Source organism: Manis pentadactyla, chromosome 14 (assembly GCF_030020395.1).
Source record: "Manis pentadactyla isolate mManPen7 chromosome 14, mManPen7.hap1, whole genome shotgun sequence".
NCBI lineage: Eukaryota > Metazoa > Chordata > Mammalia > Pholidota > Manidae > Manis > Manis pentadactyla.
In genome coordinates, this window is record NC_080032.1 from 15,729,259 (window position 1) to 15,741,815 (window position 12,557).

The 12,557-nt window shown below is 48.8% G+C and overlaps 1 protein-coding gene across 2 annotated transcripts in view; it reads right to left on the reverse strand.

Annotated features, from left to right (window-relative positions):
- The window catches only part of SRRM4 (serine/arginine repetitive matrix 4), a 144,822-nt gene that overhangs the window by 21,655 nt on the left and 110,610 nt on the right, over positions 1-12,557 (reverse strand). For both annotated transcript variants that reach the window (XR_005033343.2, XM_036929428.2), the window contains exons 5-8: positions 11,581-11,607; positions 9,937-9,987; positions 6,780-6,878; positions 5,721-5,877 (exon numbers count right to left, since the gene is read on the reverse strand). Coding sequence is in view for 1 of the 2 variants with exons in the window: in XM_036929428.2 (XP_036785323.1) it covers positions 5,721-5,877; positions 6,780-6,878; positions 9,937-9,987; positions 11,581-11,607 (334 nt within the window). In the remaining variant the exon portion in view is untranslated. The remainder of the gene's footprint in view (positions 1-5,720; positions 5,878-6,779; positions 6,879-9,936; positions 9,988-11,580; positions 11,608-12,557) is intronic.

Genomic DNA, 12,557 nt, shown 5'->3' on the forward strand with positions numbered 1-12,557 from the left:
TTTAAAGGCTTATCCTTTCTCCTCAAGGCCATGTCAGCCCTACCTCTTCTGGTGGTAAGGTATGATTTTCCTGATAGAAAATGCTGGTTTTCTTTTTTTCTGTCCTGACTTGGCAAAAAGTAAAAGTTGACAATACTATGCCAGTTTCCATTAAAAAACAACAACAGGTCCTACAAATCCCCAAGTCTCATGCCACCTCTTTGCTGCATTCTGGGTGAATGGCATGGTGGGTTGAGTCTCCAGCTGAGCGAAAGCACAAAGGCTATGGCAGAAAGTGTGAGAGCCTGGGTCCAGAGTCCCCAGGCCAGGGCCAGTCATCTACATAGAGAAGAGAGCCATAAGCTTCTCTTCGCCCCTTTTTCCATGTCTAAGATACGATTAAGCTTTCTGAAGCCAGAGATACTCCAAAAATATCATGTCTGGGTTTATTTGCAGTAAGTTTACTACTCAACCTTCAAAGCCCAGCTCAAATGTTCCTTTCTTTGTAAAGCCCTCTCAGACACCACTATAGTGACAATAACACTTTGCAACTATTGAATATTGAGTGTGATGTTCCAAGCAGTGGGCTAAGTTTTTCACACAGAACTCAAGTTGTATCAGGGCAGGATCCTTACCCATCTTGCTCACGGCTGTTCACCTAGAGCCTGGACCGGTGCCTGGCACACAGTAAGTGCTTAGTGCATATTTTTTTTAAATAAATGGATACCTTACCTCACTGCATCCTCACAACCACTCTGTGAGGTAGGTGTGATTATTAGCCCCAGGTACAGATGAGGACACTGAGTCCCAGAGATGTGAACTGACATGAGGGAAGTCAGGTAATTAAGCATGTGGACTCTGAGCTCAGACTTTTTGAATCTGGATCTGAACTTCCCCATTCAATAGCTGCCTTTTACTTAATTTTTCTAGGCTGTAGGTTCCTCATTGTAAGATGGGGATATTAATGGAAGCTCCCGTGAGGGGCTAATAAATGACATGGCACCCTTAAGAACTCAGCCTAGCACCTGGCACATAGTGGGTGCTCAGCCAGCATTAGTTATTGCTGTTGCCCACAGGCTCACAGGGAGATGAGATCAGGAACTCCAGAATATACAGATCTGCTCCAAAGCCCATGTCTTCACCACCACACTGTGTGGCCTCCTCCTATTGACAAATTTCATGATGTCCTCTTTTACGGATCCCAAGTTCTGCTTGTGTGTGTGTGTGTGTGTGTGTGTGTGTGTGTGTGTGGCAGCTGTACAGGTTTTTGTTGGCAAGGAGTGTGTGGCAACTATTGGCCCAGGCTGGAGGCAGAAGGAGGAGAAAAGGAGCCTGCCCTTCTCCTTGGTCTAGTTTATCTTGATCAGTCATCTCCCAGAGTTCCTTTCCAGTAAAGGTAGACTTAACAGAGAACCCCATGCAACAGGGAAAGGGCTTGGCCAAAACTTGGGGCTGCCAACCTCTCTGTCGTCCCATCAGTCCTCGGGCTATCAGAATAAGCTTCTAAGGCCCAAGCCACAATTCATCCCAGCTCCCTTACATCTCAGTTGTCATTTCAGCTCTCTGAACCTCAGTTTTTTCATCTGAAAAATATAATAGTAATTGCATCTACATAGAAGAACTCTTTTGTGGATCAGATGAGAGAAAACAAAAAACTGTGTAAAGCATGTGACAGTGCCTGACACATAGTGGTATGTCCACCTCCCTCTGTTCATCAGTGATCTCAATTTGGTAGACTCCTACCCATCCTTCAAAGCCCAGCTCAAATGTGCCTTCGTTTGTAAAGCTCTCTCAGACACCAAGATAACATTGTTGGTCCTTCCTCTGTGGGCCTTCTGTCCATTGTACTTACTTCCATCACCACCATGGGTTATATTCAAGATATTCAACAGGTGGTGAGTGTGGCTACTGTCCCATCTGAAGGTAGCTGGCCTTGGCACTGGAGATACCACTCTTTAATTGCTGGACTGTGAGAAGGTACCAGGAGAGGGAGAGGATAGCTTTGCTGATGGGTGTAGAGTGGTGACAAGATCTGTTTACCAACTGCTATGCAAGTATTTGAGTATTTTAACAGCTGAGGAGGTACTGGTACCTGCCCACTCAACGTCACCCCTGATTAGCACTTATCTCACTGCACTGCAGTGCACTGTGCACTACTAGATTGTGAGCTCTCAAGTTCAGGAAGAGGGTTTATTCACCTCTCTGTCCCCCTAGTGCCTTGAGCAGAGATGGTTGAGTGGAGATTAGGAACATGAGTGAGGCCATGTAGTGTCCCTAAACTGTCTCCTTGGGACCCTCTATCTGGATTTGGGCTCTGAACGAGCAAAAGGGCTGCAGGTTATCTTTAGCTCAGCAACTAGGATTTCAATATGACACACCCCAAATCTGCATATTCATATCTGCAAATATGCCCTCTTTGATGTAATGGGCCCATCCTTAATTTTTTAAAGAGCTGTGCGTATGCAAATACCTGCAACAGAGTGTGGCAGGGACCCTGGCATAGAAGACCCTTTACGCTTGGCCTCTGTCATCTCCAGAACCCTGTCTCCGGCCCTGAAATTCTGTCTCCATCCCTGACTCCAGTTCATTTCCTGCTTCCTTTGGCTAACTCCTGCTCCCCATTCGTTTCTTGGTCAGTTGCCTGCTCTAATCTAACCCTAGCCCTCAGACTCTTCCCTGCCTGCTTACCTTCCACCCCATCTCAGCATCTCTGTACTAAGTACTGTATTTTTGCATATAATTAAAAATTTTTTTCTACAGTTTTTACCTCATCTGTCTCCCTCATAAGGAGGCACAGACTGTTTCTTACTCACTGGATCCTGGCAGCTGACTGTTTATGGATGCTCCATAGATAACTGGTAGATTTGAACAAGTGATTCAGTGACAATGACTCTGCTGTTCTCTTTAACAGAAAGCTCAGACAGATCTTGGTGCCAGGACTGTTGGAAAATCTTTGGTCCAACCTGGCCATCTTCCACCTCTGCCTTTGCAGGAGAGAAGACGAGAAGGGGTCTAGCATGGACAGTACGCAGACCACCAGAACCGGGGGCGCCCGGAGAGGGGGGTGGGGCTAGCCACGTGGGCTGCAGCTGATCTGGGATGGAAGGAAACAAAGCCCGGGGTGCAGGGGCCCTAGTCCCAGGGCAGCCACTGAGCAGCCTGGGCCTGGGGAGATACTGCTGTTACTATGACCACCGCCTCTGTGTTGTCAGCGCTGGTACAGCTGTTGGTACACTAACTACTGTCACTCCCAGGGTTCACACTGCAGCTGCTACCATCACTAGCAGCACCATCCCATAACAGTTCCCGCTTGCCTGCCGCAGTCTCACATGCTTACTTACAGTAAGTCACTGAATCCTCACACATACCTCTTAGGGGGTAGGAGTCATGGTTATTCTCGTTTGGCAGATTTAGAGGAAACCGAGGCACAGGAAGCTCATGTAGCTTGCTCAAGTTTCCACCGTTGGTAAGTGTAGAGCCAGCATTTGAATTTTGGAATCTAATACCCATGCACGTCTGCTGAGTCTTGCCCCTGTGCTGAGCACCAGGGCCAACAGTTTATAGCATGACCTTGTTTTTGTCCTAATGACAAAGCTTTTGAAGAAGAGACTTATTATCTGCATGCTTTTCTAACAGATGAGGAAACAATGGCTCAAAAAGGGTTGAGTAATAATCCCCAGCTCAGAGCCAGGATTCATCATAATCATAATCCTGTGGTTTTAACAACCCTGACTCACCGTAGCTCATGGGAGTCGTTTCTCTTCTCTGCATCTCAGTTAATCCCCTTGGAAGCAGGGCATTGGGCCAGGTGTGCCCTGAATGAGTCTCTGCTGGGTACAGGTGAGCTTCCAGCTCCTCTGACAGGGGTTAGACCCAGCGGGCATCGAGGCATCACGAACCAGCAGCCAACTGGTACCTCCCCAACTCACCAAGAGTGAGGGAGGACCACACTTTTTTGTTGTTTTTTTTTTTGCAACATCCAGCATTTTGAAACATCTTTACAGATGTGGCCTGCTAGGAAGCCATCCCAGTCAGGTGAGGAAACGTAAGCCAGTTGCTCCTCATGGCATTTTTTAGGGTCAGTTAGGGCCACTATGTGGGTTGCCACAAATACCATGAGCAGGGAGACTGGGTGGCTTTTACAACTTAAAAACATGCTTCCACCACTTATTACTCATATTTTAAATTGATTTCTACCTTTGCAACAATTCCCCTGGGAGACAAGTAGGCTACTTATGCCCGTTTTCCAGGTGAGGAGGCTGAGGCTGGGAGGGGTAGAAGGAATTGTCCCATCAAGCTAGGACTTGAAGCCAGGCCTTGGGACTCTCTGCCACTCTGGGAAGACCTTGTAAGGACATTCAGGGAGGGGAGTGTGCAGCTGGGCATTTTCCACCGACAAAACTCACAGTGACCATGGGCATTTCTACAAAGGCAGGCACAAGAGGGGACTGAGGGAGCTGTGGTTGATTCCAGCAAGGCAGAGGATGTGGGCAAAATTAGACCTTGGTGATACAGAGTGCTATGAATGGTAAAGAAGAGTTTCCCACAATGCACTGCAGGTAACAAGTATTGCATCAACCAGGCCCAACTAGTGTTGATCACCTTGTCTTGCTTAACCTCCCTGCAAGCACCCCTGAGCCATTCCTTACTTCTACCTCATCCTTCCTGAAGGAGCAGCTCCCTGAAACATTCCAATTCACTTGTAGGTCGAGGAAACAGGTCCTTTCCCAGCGGCCAGCTGTGATCATAGGCTATGTCAATGTTCAATCTCCTCTAATTTATCCCTTTAGAGTCCATAAAGGGCCTTCACACACTTTATCTTACTGGATGTCCCCAACAGTCCCACGTGGAAATGGTATTATTTCGAGTCTGCTGATGAGAAAACTGACTTTCATAGAAGTTAAGTGACTTTCCAAAGCCACCCAGCTAGGAAGTAGCAAAACTGGAACTTGAGTTCAGATCTAGTGCCAAATCCTTTGCTCAGGAAACTGCCTGGTGTCAAGCTGTCCGAAGTCATATTCTAGCCCCTCCTTATTGACTGAAGGAACGTGACATGATTCTATTCAATGCCAGGTTGCTAAGCTGGACTCACTCTTGCTCCTACTCTGGGGTGGCTTTACCCCAGACCTTAACCTCTCTGAGCTTTGCTTCTTCTGTTCCATCTGTGGAAGGGACTAGTGAGAGCAGCTGTGGCCTCAATTCCCTGAGACCTTGTGTGGACACACGAGAGGACACAGGTCAAGCGCTATGAGGTCCTTGAAGAAAAATTCTCATACACATTCAAGGCCAGGATTATATCGGTGAAATCAAATCCCAGCTGCTAAGCAAGGCTACAGGCTAGCTAGCATCAAAGATGCAGATTTCACTGAAAAGCTGGAGTGTCTCAACTATCAAAACCCCCCTTTTTTCCTTCCTCCCCAAAGAAACCTACGGTGTCTCACAGAAGCATTCCTGTAGATGTCACTCTGGAAACCAGTGTGTATTTTTCAATGTCTCCCTGATGAAAAGCCTGGGTCTTTTAGCTTTTCTCCCTCCCCTGGCACTCCTGGCCCTAAATCCCCAAGCCGAGTGCTGGTGGGATGGTGAATGACCATCTGGGTAATCAATAACAAGTGCGCAGCCCGTGGGATATTTGCCCGAAACTGCATTAACGTGTGTCGTACACTGCCTGCAGCTCGTGCCTCCCCCTCCCCCAAGTGTCGTGGCCAAGACCGGCTGGGAAGGCCGTGCGGAATACTTACTACGCCCCTGGCCGGCAGGAGGCTGAGCGTCTGGAGGGGCTGGCTGGGCGGGGCGCCGGGGCGGGCCTCGGGGCGGGCCTTGCCGAGGGTCTTGGAGCAGCGGCGGGAGTGCCTTCGGCGGGACTTCCGCCCTTCCTCGGGGGACCGGCCGCGGTGCCTGGGGACAGGGCAGAGATACCCGAGGGTCTTTTGAGGGAAGCGTGGCAGAGAGGTGCTGAGGGACCCCCGGGATCTGAGGACGAGAGTGCCCGGGTGTGACTGCATGAACGCCGTGGGCATCCACCCACCCACGGCCCATCAGTGGTAGCGGTCAGTGGAAGGCGCCGCTTCCCTCTTTCTCGAATGCTTATCACTCTGGGTTCCACATTCCCGTCACCTGGGCAGATTTAAAAATCTTGCTGTCCGGGCCTCACCTCATCTGAATTAAATCAGGATGTCTAGTGGAGGGGGGATCCAGACCCTGGTATTTTTAAAAACTTCCGAGGTGATTGCAAAGTGCAGCGAATGTGGAGAAGCTCTGGTCTAGCTCGTGGTGTTACTGGGATGATTAAGAGAGAAAATGTATTTGAGATAGCATAATGCGTGGCACAGACTACAATCTAGATAAATATTTCTCCTTCTCCTCCTCCTGATTTAACTGGGGGGTGGGACCAGGACAGTGAGTTTTTGAACTTCCGCTGGTGACGTGAACATGTAGTCAAGTGCGAGGTGCACTTGAGGAAGAATTGCTCCCCTCCACCCAGGAACTGACTTGGTACTAGAAGTCAGCTTTGGTGTTCCCGTTGGGCATCAGCAATTTCAAACATCAACATCAACAATGCCCCACAACCTGGGTCTTCCTATTCTTGTTCTCATTTACAAGAGAACCCTCCTCCTTCCCGTCTCAGGCCTGGACGGCCCATGTGTCAGCATAGAGAGGGTCCAGGTTAGGAGAAACCTTAGTTGGAAGGGTCTCAGAACTACATACTTTGTGCTGTGTGGCCTTTCATAGTTTGCTTAGCTTCTCTGTGCTTAGAGCGGCCCTTTGTGAGAGTGCAAAGCCCAGAGCCAGGCGGTTACCTGCTCTCGCAGCTTGAGGAGCGGGACTCCGAGCTCTGGGACCGCGAGGGGCAGTGGTGATGGCGGTGGCGGTGAGATTTTCGGGGCCGACTTCGAGATCTTGCCAGGGTGAGAAAGAGCGAGTCAGAGGAGGGAAAGGCAGACTTTGACCTTGTGGCACATGTTTTCCTCTCACACCAGAATCACTGTCCCTCCCAAAGTCAGGCACCTTCCCAGCTCCCAGCCTGGGTATTTGGGGCCTCTAACCAGCCGTACTGAGCACATGTGAGCAGAACCGGTTCTGGAGGAGACAGTCTACACGACTCAGCCCCCCACCCGGCTGGAAGCAGGCCTGATACGAGCCACACCCTGGACAGGAAGTCACCCCACCTGTCACCTCTTCCTCACCTAAGACAGGAGTGTCCATTTCAGACAGCTTCACGAGCTACTCAGATACTGTAATGTGTGCATCGGTCAGGCACTAAAACCATAGCAACTGGACAGCGCAGCTAAAGGGAGGAGGTACTTTGCCTTTGGAATATTGGCGTGGTGCAGGATCTTCCCATTCTTCAAGCAAATACGGATTTTTATATAAAACATTCCTATTTTAAATGGAAGCTCATTTTTTTAAAAAGACACTATTTGGGGCAAACAAAACACATTTGCAAAGTGAATTAGGCCTTGAGGCTGCCAATTCACAACCTCAGGCCTGGAAAATTAAGTCCAGAGTCTCAGCATGGAGTCAAAAGTCCTCTTTCAGAGTCATGGACATCATCAACAACAAAAATGATTAAGAACAGCAGAAGTTGCTACCATTTCCACTAATAACGGCATTATTACAGGTTACTTCAATTCCCTCTAAGTAATAATAGTGACTCAGAAGTAGGAGGAGCAGCGGCTGTGGTCTCAGGCACGCAGAAGGGGTGTCAGGGGGCTGGGCCAAGCCAGGAAGCCGGGCGGAGTTAGAGAAGGTTCTGTCAGGAGGTAGCCTTGCTATTCCGACAACGGACTCAGGGACTCTTGTAAGAGGTACGGATCATCAGACCGTATCTCTCCCCATTGCCCTCATGTCAAATCTTCTGACCTTGAACTCTGACCTTGAACCTCAAGCATCTCTCCAGCCTCCTTGCCCTAACCTGGCAGGGTCAAGCACTGCCGAACTGCTTGTATCCTGGATAACACATTTCCCAGTTCATGTCCTCATGGGGATGAGGATGAGGATGGTGATAGGTCCCCTGTATCTAACACATACTGCGGGCCAGGCACTGTATTCTGAACATTTTCGTTAAATGGACAACCTATGAAGTAGGTTCTCTTATTGTTCCCATTTTACAGATAAAAAAAACTGAGGCACAGAGAGTTTAAAGCACTTGTTTAACCTGCAGCCAAGAGTGGTTACCTCCATCCTTACCTGCAGCCTAGACACCCCCCTCCTCCAGGAAGCCTCCCCTTACCACCAAACCCCACGGTGCCGAGGGCTTCTGTCTGCCACCACTCTGCTGTGACCTGCCCCATGTCTGCCTCCTTGGCCCTCTGCACTGTGAGCTCCCCAAGACCAGGAGGACATTCCGCTAATCTCTGTCCTTGGGCTCAGCACAGGATCTGCCACATATTAGGGCCTCACTAAGGAATGTTGAATAAAAGGATGCTGCCCTCCTCCGCTGGTCACTTGCCAGAACAGCAACCCTTGACCTTATGGGGCACCTTGGTTCTCCTGCTTTTCCCTCTCCTGGCTCTAGCCTTTTGGCCTGTACCTTCTGGAACTCGCCCAGATCTCGGCACCAGAAGGGCGGCCGTCTTGCTGCCCTCAGGCAGGCAGTCCTTGTCTCAGTGGTGACCCCTCCCAGCAACCTGAGGGTCTCCACCCCTTGATCGGTGGCTCTCTGGACTACAGCCCCACTGGACACGTGACCTTGATGTCTCTGAGCCGTTGCGCTCTATCTGCTCAATGTGAACACACACTCAGTTCATATGACCAATATTGCCCTTTGACTTGAGCAAACGTGATGGTCAGGACGTTCTTCCCTGAGCTGACTCAAAGCCCTATGGCTTCCTTCTGGAGTGTTCTCCAGGCCCCTGTGGTGGCAACTGAAAGGCCCTCCTTTGCACCGACCTTGAGTAAAGAGGCCCTTTGGGGCAACAAAGCTGGGCACCCTCCCTTAGTGCCCCTCCTTCCTCTTCCCTCCCCAACAGCTGATGGCCTTGCATCCCATTGCCTTTGTTCCTCAGTTTAGAAGCTTCTTGGCGGGAGATAAAATATTAGTTGATTGGAAAACACACACAGTAACATTTACAGGGTATAAAGTAAGTGGGTTGTAACCACATTTACTTTTAATTTGTCTGGGAACTGAGCTCCATAGGCAGCGCCAGCTGACTTGAATTTCTACTACCAGCTATAAACTGTGAACCAGCTGGGACCCCAATACTGGGGGTAGGCGCTTCACTGATATCTCCATGCTGTAACTCCCACAGCCAGGGCTCAGACTCATGTGCACGCACACACATGTGCACACACACCATCAGGCCCCCCCCCAACCACTCGTGCACATACAGCACACAAATGTGCATGGGTAAAAAGCACCCTACACCCTCCGTGTACATAACGCACATGGATTAATAAGCAGCACACATGCCGAGTGCACAGAATTAACACGCAGAGGCAGAGGGTACACTTACATGTACACTGTTCACATCATGCTCACATAAGCACGAGCATACATAATGCATTTTTGTGAACAGAAGTGCACCACACCTATACACATACACACACTAGTTACCCATACTGCATACACATAGTTCACTCAAATGTTTGCATGATGGAAAAATGTAGATGTGTGCAATGTGCACACTACAGGTATACACCCTCCAAACAAATACATACACAATGCACATCCATGTGCACAGAATTCACACGTGATGGGCACGCCGGGCACACAGATGCACAGCACTCACTTTCATGCACACACAGACACACATGCACACACACACAACATACACAACCTTGTGTGCTCAAGCATACCCAAACCCACAACCTCAAGGCCACTTCCCTCTTCACTCTCATCCACCTGCCCCCTCACTCTTTCCCTTTTTATATGGCAACTATGATACTCGGCTGTTAAGAGGCCAGGTCTCCCACCTCCCCATACTGGAGAGAGCATTCCAGGTAGTCTCTACTTACTGCTTTTTGTGCCTCTTCTCTTCCCTTCTTTTGCTTTTTGGGCTAGAGGAACTAAATAAGAAATGACCCATTAATTGAAAGATGCAAAATTCCAGTGAAAGATCAAAAGAAACAAGTAGTTAAAATGCTTAACACACAGTGGCCATAGATCCAGGCCCTTTCAGAACAGACACTGCTCATGTCCAAGACCAGAGGACACCCAGCAGACTGAGAATGGGGTACAGAGGATGCTATGGCCAGCTTTGGTTGCTTAATAAAAATAGTAGAAATAAAGGTAATACTAATGTCTGCCGTTCTTTGAGAGGACTTATTATAGGGTGGGCATTCTGATGAATACTTATTGCCACAATCTCATTTTATTCTCCCCACAACCTATGGATAGGGGCACACTTAATAAGCACTCATTTTACAGATGTGGAAACTGAGCCTCAGAGAGGCTAAGATGCTTGACCAGGATCACACAGGCAAGCTGGATGTAGCCCCAGACCGCACGTCCCTGGAGCCCATGCTCTTGACTGTTGTTCAATCAATTTATAAGAGAAGAGAAGGGAATATCCAGGGAGACACTCTGAAGCCTCCAGAAGCTTAGCAGATTCTGAAATGTTCTGTCTATGAATATTCAAGTATCTGTTTTTATTTTTTTTAAAGCCAGAGGGATGAGGAATGCATAGAATGGACAATGATGACTCAGGAGCCCAGCATAATCAAAGAGAGGCTGCAGAGGGCAAAATGCAACTTGGTAGTTCAAGCCAGACTGGCATCAGAAGGTCACCAAGAGGGCGTTCCCAGCACAGGTCCTGGGAAGGAGAAAACCGATTTCCTCCAACTGAAATCTTACTTTGGTGTTGGCTGCAGGATTCATCTCCGTGTCTGACTCAGCCTGGGCAGTGAAAGAGTCTAGGACCTCACTGGAAGATCCAAGTTCACACCCCAGCTCTGCTGCTTAGCTGCTGTGTGACATCAGGCAAGTTACCTGCCCTCTTGAAGACCTGGTTTTGTTGACTGTGAAATGGGGCCGTTGCTCAGGCCATTTGGCTGAGCTGATGGATGATACTAGAAATCGCTGTTGCCTTGTTAACCAATGAATGAAAGGACGCTTTGCTCTGCCAATGCCCTAGGTGTGGCTGTTGTGACTTAAGAAGCCACTTGTAGGGTGTCCTGACTCTCTGTTTGGCAGATCTGGGTTTGAATTTTGGCTCTGCCACCTTCTGGACATGCCTATTACATCTCCTGTCTGAGTCTCAGTTTCTTCATCTGTAAAATGGAAAAAATAAATATATCCACTTCCCAGGTTTTTGCGATTCACGGAGATTCAATACACACCCATGGGAAGGATCCACTTTACAGTCAGGACCCATAGGGGACACTCACAACGTGTCCAGTACAGTAGGACTTGGCTTCTAATCCTTGGGAAGGCTCTGGCAGGCTGGCTGGGGCTGATGTTTCTTTTCCAAAAGCCCCAACCCAAGAGTTCAACCAGTGGCAAAAACAAATAGACTCTTGCAAGGGCAGTGAAACTTTCTAAGAAGGGGCACTGGTAGGGGTTGGGAGATGGAGACCGGGAAGTGACCCCAGAGGCCACCTAAAGCCTGGTTGGGAAAGCAGAGAGCTGAAGCAAGCAGCCAGACACAACAAGATTCTTACCTGTGCCTTCTCTTCTTGGAGAATGACCTGATTGGAGGGGATAAAATAAGTGAGGGAAGTGGGGAGGGATGGGAAGAGAAAGGGGGAGGGAAGGGGAGAGGAAGGGAAGAAAATAAATATAGGTGAGTGAGGTTTCTTTGCCTGGAATGAATGTATCAGTGCATTTATGGTCTTGCTACATACTGGGGAGTCAGGAGACCTAGCAAATCCTCCTTAGATTTCAAAGAATAGGAAGACCATATAGGAGACATTGCTTTGCATTTTGAATTTCCAGGTCAAATCTAGCAGTGCTTCAATCCTCACCCACAGCTGTTAGTAAGTCAGTCTAGGATGAAATTGGATGGGAGGACATGAGAGAGAGTCCTCCGCCTCCTCTGCTCTTTGCCTCCCACCTCCCTTTCATCATTTCCTCCTACTTGTGGAATCATGATCGCCATCATGGGACAAGCAGCTTCCATATGTGGAACTCCTACTGTGTGCCAGGCTCTGTGCTAAGTGTCTCTCACACATAATTTCATTCAGAAATTATGACTCAGATCCTGTGAAGTACTACTAACAACCACAGGACAAAGATGCTGAAGCCCAGAGAAGTTCATTAAGTTGCCCAAAGTCACACAGCTTCACCTGTGGAACTCCTACTCATTCCTCGGAGCCCCACTCAGATGTCATCATGTCCTTGTAGCATTTCCTGGACCCCTCAGGCTGGTTGGGTGCCTCCTCTCTGCTCCCATGAGCTCTGGGGGTGCTTCCGACCTCTGCAGATTATAATTGTCCATGTGCCCCATTAGGATGTGAGCAACTTGAGGGCAGGGGCTGGGCTTTGGTTCTGCTCTATTCCCGAGGCCCAGAATCCTCATTCATGACACATAATGGGTATTTGATAAGCAGATGTGAAAAATGTGATTAAAAAAATAAATTCTGAAGCCTTGTTAACAGGAGAAAAAAAAAATCTCAATGCATCTCCTACCCTTAGCTCC